Source organism: Palaemon carinicauda, chromosome 33 (genome assembly GCF_036898095.1).
Source record: "Palaemon carinicauda isolate YSFRI2023 chromosome 33, ASM3689809v2, whole genome shotgun sequence".
NCBI lineage: Eukaryota > Metazoa > Arthropoda > Malacostraca > Decapoda > Palaemonidae > Palaemon > Palaemon carinicauda.
In genome coordinates, this window is record NC_090757.1 from 23,289,276 (window position 1) to 23,298,484 (window position 9,209).

At 36.1% G+C, this 9,209-nt stretch overlaps 1 protein-coding gene across 1 annotated transcript; it reads right to left on the minus strand.

The window, feature by feature from the left end:
• Positions 1-7,809: 7,809 nt before the first annotated feature.
• LOC137626123 (antifreeze protein Maxi-like) lies at positions 7,810-8,331 on the minus strand. Its single transcript, XM_068357199.1, has one exon. The coding sequence runs from the start codon at positions 8,329-8,331 to the stop codon at positions 7,810-7,812; it is 522 nt and encodes a 173-aa protein (XP_068213300.1).
• Between the last annotated feature and the right edge of the window lie 878 nt (positions 8,332-9,209).

Genomic DNA, 9,209 nt, shown 5'->3' on the forward strand with positions numbered 1-9,209 from the left:
AAACTACATGGGGAATAATAAATAATTGATATATAGTATTTTAAGATCAGTAGCAACGTTGAAATTGATCTGTCATACAGAAATTATGACATTAAAAGAATACGAATTATATCATGTCTTGATGTATATTTTTTATTGATTCTAACTTAAAATCTTGATATGAAAATATTAACCCATTTAAAAGAAGAACTTATTAGGATTAGATATCACCACTATATATATATATATATATATATATATATATCACTTTACTACTGGGAAATATTAGTATTATTAGCTCCTTTTGTTTCGAGACTCCTATAACTATCCGAGTAATTTTGCTTAACCCTGATACAGAAGGTACAAAAATCACATTTTTCTTTATTTCAAATAAATATCTCTTTTTCAGTACTTATAAACTATGTTTTTTAACACTAATTTGTATTTTATACTTAAAAATCAAACCAATTAATTTTTATGAAAAAAAATAGTAGCCTAATTCTATCAATAAAAATAAGAAACTTATTAAGCAGTACATTGACGGTAATCACCCCGGCTCAAACATTACTTACCTGTGGTCACCATTATGTTCAAGGTAAATGATCCTGAGGTTTAGTTGAATGGTATTACTGCGTCAGTGGCTTCAGGCAACGTTCTCCTAGTGTCATATGGCACTGAGAATGACACCGTGCCATTCTCGATGCGGTTTTTTTTTTTTATTGAGATTCTCCTCTAGAATGTGTCCTGTGATGATAGTTTCCGTTATTAAATGGATTCTTCATTCAATCTCTCTTTCTTTTGTTCAAATAAGAGTATCCTTTTGTTTAGGAAACCGCTCGTATATATCTATGATCTTTTTTAATTCTTACTACTACTACTACTACTACTACTACTACTACTACTACTACTACTACTACTACTACTACTACTAATAATAATAATAACAATAGTAGCCCGATTTTTTTCCGTCGTCACTAGCCCAAATGTTTACGGTTGTTCAACAGTTCAGGGTGATCATACTACTAATAATCTCTCTCTCTCTCTCTCTCTCTCTCTCTCTCTCTCTCTCTCTCTCTCTATCAGATACGCATTTAATTATTTTATTTCAAATTGCATTTGTACTTACTTATCGATACCTGCTCAAGACCACTCCAGATTCACGTGTATAATAATTTCACACATTTGTGTATGTCTGTTACTGCCGTGTTTACTAATTTATAAATTGTTTTCACTTCTTGAGATGTTTGACTTTTCACGTTTGTACTTCAGTATGGACATGTTGATGTAAAAATTATACCAACTTAATCACAGATGCTGATATTTAAGCCTTCGTTCGTATGTTAATTTTCGACATGTTTATGAATACACATTCACGTCCTGTGTTTAGTCATTTGCACCTTGAATATTTATTACGTTTCTTGTTCATAGATTCAGTGATCGTAAGTTTATTTTATATTGTGTACAAATTACATCAGATTGGCCTGCTTAATCATTCACCATTGAGTGTTTATTTATATATCTGTCATGTTTTCTTATTCGATTATAACCACACTTCGCAAGAATGTACGTCGACTGTACTTGTTTGTTTTAAGTGTGTCGTTGAAGATTCCTTGCTTGTCTTGAAGATTAAGTGAGAAGGTTTAAGAATGAGAACATGACAGACGAATAATCCAGATTATTTTTTTTATTTTGATTATACATATGACTCTTCTTACAAGTTGGTTGTAACGGTAGAGAGTGGGGATTTCCTGCCTCAACTTTGTAGTCACGTTATTAGGTCTTTGATACACGTTTTCCCCTTATTATGATTTTGTGGAATTTAGGGAATTTGAATATATAAGTGATAGATTTAATTTATTTAATTTTGCATTTTTTTCTTTCCTGTAAAATACATTTAAAGCATCTCATATATTGATGTTTCTTTTTTTTTTTGAATTATCTTTTACAAATACGGCTTTTGATAGCATACACTTCCTCAACATTTCACTTTTCCTCTGACTTTTCTTCTAATTAATAAATTCATTACGAGTAATGTCATTATGAAATTAACATACATCAAAGGGTCCTCATCGGAATAAATTTACGTCTTTGCCAAAGATGAAAAAAATATAATCAAGACATTCGAATCTGACAGCCATAAGTTAATTAGTCGAGGAGGAATTATTATGACGTCTTTGGTTATGGAAATGAAGAGTGCTGTTGTGGGGGTGACAGGAAGACCAGGAGCAGGAAGGGCGGAAGATGTGGTATTTCGGGGCCTCTTCCATGGGTGTGGGGATGTGGGGAGGGGTGGGGGAGGGGGGAGGGGTCGTGGTTTGAAGAGAATTCCTTCTCTGCTGGAATATTACAGCTGCTGTTTGGAGAGAGAGAGAGAGAGAGAGAGAGAGAGAGAGAGAGATATATATACATATATATATGTGTGTGTATATATATATATATATATATATATTGATTAATGGAAGTATGATCAATCACATTATGAAAGACATGAATGTTAACATAACATAACTTAGATGAGAGAGAGAGAGAGAGAGAGAGAGAGAGAGGCTTGCATATATATATATATATATATATTGATTAATGGAAGTAGGATCAATCACATTATGAAAGACATGAATGTTTACATAATATAACTTGGATGAGAGAGAGAGAGAGAGAGAGAGAGAGAGAGAGGAACGCAGCTAGTTTAGAAAAAGAGGGAACAAACAGACGTACTGACATAAAATATAAAAGTAATAATAATATCGTGAGAAAGAAATAACTTCTGAAATGAAAAAAAAGATGAAAAAGGAAGAAACGAACATCGAGAGAAGTGGGCAACATTAGAATAATTTCGAATGCTTCTGGGAAGGCAAAGCCCATGAAGCCTTGGGTAACGGCAGGGTGATTTTTGATGGGAAAGGGTAGGCGTTTGAGGGCCGCCGAAAATGCGGTGGTGGGGGGGGGGGGGCTTAGGGTTTTGTGGAGGGCTCTCCTGTGTTTGTGGTAACGGGGAGAAATGCAGTTATAGTTGAAAAAAGATTGGGAATGAAGCTGATAAAGAAAGAGATGAGAATAGATTTAGGGTAAGGGAAGAGTATGATAGATATAGTTGCAGTTTGGAATTGCTTTATTTTTTGTTTTGAAATTTGGTATCGTAGTCATAGATTATTATTATTATTATTATTATTATTAGCTAAGCTACAATCCTAGTTTGAAAATTAAGATGCTATATGCCCAAGGGGTCCAACAGGGAAAAAATAGCCCAGTGAGGAAAGGAAGTAGATAAACGATATGAGAAATAATGAAAAATTCAAATAAAATATTTTAAAAACAGTAACAATATCAAAATATATATAAACTATAAAAAGACTTATGTCAGCCTCTTCAACATAAAAACATTTGCTGCAAGTTTGAACTTTTGAAGTTCTACGATTCAACTACCCGATTAGGGAGGTCATTCCACAACTTTGTCACAGCTGGAATAAAACTTCTAGAATACTGTGTAATATTGAGCCTCATGAAGGAGAAGGCTGACTATTGGAATTAACTGAATGCCTGGTATTACGAACAGGATGGAACTGTCCGGGAATATCTAAATGTAAAGGATGATCAAAATTATGAAAAATCTTATGCAACCTGCATAACGAACTGATTGAACGACGGTGCCAGAGATTAATATCTAGATCAGGAAATAAAAGTGTTGCATTTTGATTAGAAAGAGAATTAATTATTTTCATGCTCTTTAATTTGAGCATAGATTTTATGCCTTTAAATTGTTACCGCACGTCAATATGGATGTCATCATTGTTATTTTAAATCTAAATATGGCTCTAAATGGCGGAATAGGGTTGTGGTTTTGAAAACGTCCTTACTTTGTAGTTTGATGGACAGGGGTTCGAGACCCGCTTAAGCAAAGGCTCAAATTTTGACACATGAAATTATGAACATTCTAAAGAAATATGAGAAAGGAAAGATCTTAAACTCTACTCTGAAATTTTACAACAGTGAAGGAAGCCACAGTGGAGAAACCCCGCTATCCTTGTGAGCTAGGGATGAGGATTTGGGGGAGCATATAGGTCTACCTGCTGAGGCATCAGTAGCCATTGCTTGACCCTCCCTGGTCCTAGCTTGATGAAGAGGGGTCTTGGTCACTAATCAAATGTATATATGGTTAGTCTCTAGGTCATTGTCCAGCTGTGGTATTGTCACTGTACCTTGCCTCTGAAATTCAAGAGCGATCTTTCAACCTTTAAAAGAATACATTTTTTCTAATCTGAAGGTTCTGCTATTTTGATGTTGTTGCACTTTGTTTCCGTATCTGAAGTTTATTAATTTAATGACACAGTAGTTTGAAAGTGGCTTAAATTTACTGGATTTGGTTTTATCATGCAACCATTGTTAGCTTGAAATTGGACCATACAGTGTCAAGTCTGAAATTGCAAAGCAAATTGTCTAGTCTAGTCTAAAATTGCTATATGTAGTGTCGTATCTAGTCTGAAATGAAAACATCCAGTGCCCAGTCTAGTCAGAAATTACAACGCTTTCTGTCGCCATCTGAAACAGTAGCCTCTGTCCTGGTATGAAAGGGACTTTTTCCCCTGAGAATCATAATTTGATTTTCTCTCTCATTCTCCTGTCTTTGCCTCGTTTCATTGTGCTGAGTGTGCTTTGGATGAAGCTCAATTTCTATGGAAATGATTTCCAGACGTTGATGACTGAAACGTGTCGCTTCTCTGATCTCAATTTAGGTGCTAATGAAGACATCGCATTTCTTCATAATTTTGTAAAACGAAGGGCTTGTTTTTAAGTTGCGTATTTAATCTCTGTAAAGGTAATTCTTTTAATTTAGATTTTATCATGACTGATAGTTGTTAAATCGATGTTTGGTTAGTATTCTTTTTATGTTATTTAGCATTGACAGAAATGATGATAGATCGATAGATAGTTAAATTGATAGAATAGTAGACAAAAGCATTTTGCGGATTTACCTAGTGCTAGGAAGAGTACACAATGAGAATTTATACATAAACCAATCACAAGCCAGGATAAAAGATTGAAATTTTAACAGTCTGGTGTATGCGGAAGTGGGTTACATTGAGACCTAGAAACCAATATAGCCAAGATCCAATGTTTCGAATTGCGTCTGCTCTGGAATTCACCTCTGATCTCATAGCTTGTGACTGGCCCATTGATTGATAAGCGTCATGTGCCTGGCCTTACTGTATGCCTCGACTGTCCGAACTGACAGGTGATCGATCGGTGATGTTTTGAATGCTTCCTCGCCATCCGGTTGTTGAGCGGGGCTCCTAAGTCTTCAAGTATCTGATTCGGCAAGTACTCAAGTCTGTGATGATGTCATTCTGCTCTTGTGAGTCGCTACTGTCTTGGTAGTTATGCAGCCTGTCAATCAGATTTTCATTATAGAAATTTCCTTCGTTTTGCTGTTGTTTGCTCAACCGTTCAGTCTAATGCTCCTGAGTTTGTTTATGTTTGTTGAACCTTTCTTGTATTTATGATCATCGAGTTTTTTTTTTTTTCAATGGTACCAATAACCATTAAAGTTATGATGCAAAACTGTTTTTAAATCACTCATTCATTATAGAAATTTCCTTCGTTTTGCTGTTGTTTGCTCAACCGTTCAGTCTAATGCCCCTGAGTTTGTTTGTTATGTTTGTTGAACCTATCTTGTATAATGATCATCGAGTTTTTTTTCAATGGTACCAATAACCATTGAAGTTATGATGCAAAACTGTTTTTAAATCACTCATTCATTATAGAAATTTCCTTCGTTTTGCTGTTGTTTGCTCAACCGTTCAGTCTAATGCCCCTGAGTATGTTTGTTTGTTTGTTGAACCTATCTTGTATAATGATCATCGAGTTTTTTTTCAATGGTACCAATAACCATTGAAGTTATGATGCAAAACTGTTTTTAAATCACTCATTCATTATAGAAATTTCCTTCGTTTTGCTGTTGTTTGCTCAACCGTTCAGTCTAATGCCCCTGAGTATGTTTGTTTGTTTGTTGAACCTTTCTTGTATAATGATCATCGAGTTTTTTCAATGGTACCAATAACCATTGAAGTTATGATGCAAAACTGTTTTTAAATCACTCATTCATTATAGAAATTTCCTTCGTTTTGCTGTTGTTTGCTCAACCGTTCAGTCTAATGCCCCTGAGTTTGTTTGTTATGTTTGTTGAACCTATCTTGTATAATGATCATCGAGTTTTTTTTCAATGGTACCAATAACCATTGAAGTTATGATGCAAAACTGTTTTTAAATCACTCATTCATTATAGAAATTTCCTTCGTTTTGCTGTTGTTTGCTCAACCGTTCAGTCTAATGCCCCTGAGTATGTTTGTTTGTTTGTTGAACCCTTCTTGTATAATGATCATCGAGTTTTTTCAATGGTACCAATAACCATTGAAGTTATGATGCAAAACTGTTTTTAAATCACTCATTCGTTTTTATCTACTCTGTTATTGTGTGACTCATTTAAGCTATATTCTTCCTAGCGTATCAGGCTGATCCTCACTGATTATTTTGACAGCTAAGAGCTCTGCTGTTGTGAATCTAACAGTAATTATTTTTTTTTCCTGATCAACTCATAGCTCCGCAGTTAAAACCCTCCAAATGCAACTCGATCTCCTGTTGCATCGACGCTGATGTCACTCGCGAAATCAGTGAGCCGAAGAATGTTTATTGATATGTTGCCTTATTTTCAGCCATGATGGAATGCCGGTTGGGGGAAGGGGGGGGGGGGGGTCGGGACCTCCCTTTTAGTGGAACGAAGAGCGAAGTTGCGTCTGTGTTTACATTCACTCCTGGTTAATTTTACTTTTACTTTTGTGTTCCTTCGTTAATGGTCCGCGGTGTTTACATTTGCGTACCTTGGTTTATGATCTGCGGTGCGATATGGTCTCTGAGTTTTTCACCCAGTATGAAAACGGGTTTCGCGTCTTGGTTTGGCTCCTTCTGATGAGTGATTTGCATTGAATTTGTTCAATTTTAGTCTTGTTTTCGATTTCCTTTTTCATTATTTCGTGTGCCAAGTTTGGTTGACAGAAATTGACTCATCAGTTTTTTTTTTTTTTTTTTTTTTTTTTTTTTTTTAGGATTTTGCTTTTGTTGTAAATGTCTGTGAACTTGTGCAATCTAATACACATAAACAAACATATAAATAAATAAATATATATACACACGTATTTACTTACATACGATGTTTATGTAGTCAGATTTTTATTTCATGCAAGAGGGTCAATTAATTTTCAACAGACGGCTATAAAGTGTCGAATCCATAGAAACTATGCAATGATTTATTCACAAATTTAGAAAGGCCCGTAATACACCAGTAAAGCGTCTAGATCTCCATCTTAAAATTCTTATTAATAAATATATCTTTATTTTTTATCGTCTCCCTTCGATTCTTCAGAAACTTTTTTCTTACAAGAAGGTCGTTAAAATTGGTTACGTATGAACAATTGCTCATTCTGAATATTCATGATAGTGTTAATAATAAGGATTTTAATAGTAATGATACAAATAATAATATCTTTATTGTGAATTCCAGAGAAAGTAATAGTTTTCCCTGGATGTGAAGTTGAATGATCGTAGTAACATTCTTTCTTTCACCTATAAAAGTAGAGAATCCTAATCAGAAGAAATCTGATCGATGTTTAGTCGTCTTTCGATGAAGGAGGAGGAGGAGGAGGAGGAGGAGGAGGAGGAGGAGGAGGAGGAGGAGCCGTCTGAAAGATAAAACTGGAACTATAAGGTGGAGGAAGTTCAGGATTAGAAATATAAGATGGAAAAAATTCAGTAATAGGATTCTGACGAGTTTGATGAGTATCAGCCGGAGTACAACAGCAACAGGAACAGGAACAGGAGCAGCAGCATATGCAACAAGAGCAGTAATAGTAGCAAGAGTAGCATCAGCAACAGTAGTAGCAACAACAGCAGCAGAAACATCAGTAGCATCAGTGCAACAACATCAGAAGTAGTAGTAGCAGCAGCAACAACAGCAGTAGTAGTAGCAGCAGGAGTAGCATCAGCAACAGTAGTAGTAGCAGCAACAGCAGCAGCATCAGTAGCAACAACATCAGAAGTAGTAGTAGCAGCAGCAACAACAGCAGTAGTAGTAGCAGCAGGAACAGCATCAGCAACAGTAGTAGTAGCAGCAACAGCAGCAGCATCAGTAGCAACAACATCAGAAGTAGTAGTAGCAGCAGCAACAACAGCAGTAGTAGTAGCAGCAGGAACAGCATCAGCAACAATAGTAGCAGCAACAGTAGTAGCAGCAGCATCAGTAGCAACAACGTCAGAAGTAGTAGCAGCAACAGCAGCATCATAGTTGCTGTCGTACCGTTCCATCGACAGTAGTAAATCATCTTTTACAATACCTCCGCGTACTCTGGACTACGATAAGGTGTTGAGATTGAGGTTTATGGCACAACAAAGCAGAATTTATGGCCCTCGACGGGGCCCCGAGTGGCCGACGGCCATGACTTCTGACAAGAGGAGAGGCTACGAAGGACCTACATTATACTGTAGGGTTGAAGGTGTCAAGGAGACAGTTGTTGGCCTTTGGAATTTGATTGCATTGGGGGACGGTAATAGAAAAGGTGTTTTTTGTACACATCATATCTATTTATCTATCTATATATATTTATTTCTATCTCTATCATTCTATCTTTTCGCCAAAAAAGTGAGTGGTCTTATCGATGGGGTCCAGGTAGTCATATCTATATCTCTCTATCTATCTATGTTTCTTTATATCTCTGTCCATCTATCCATCTCTTTCTTTTCCCCCAAAGAAAGTGAGTGGACCTATTCCTCCATCTATATGTATATCTCTCTATCTATCTGTCTATCTATCTATCTATCCATCCATCCATCTTTTCCCCTAGAAGATAGGTGGATTGCTTTAGAAGGTATCAGGCTTCCAATTTTTTGCAACAGTTCTGGAATTAGATTTCCAGCCTCTCTCCACCTCGGACTGCGTCCCATCAGAGCCGACTGGATGCCAGGTACATCGCGCCGTCCTTCCTCGGCATTGTAGTCTTGGTCCTCTCAATGATGACACATGTATACTACCAAGCTATCACGTATATGTGTGTACATATGTATGTATATACATTTAAGACTATATCCGAATACATACATGCATGTAGGATCTCTCTCTCTCTCTCTCTCTCTCTCTCTCTGCGCCTAACGTCTTCTTTAACACGAAACGCTGAGAGAAACTTGGA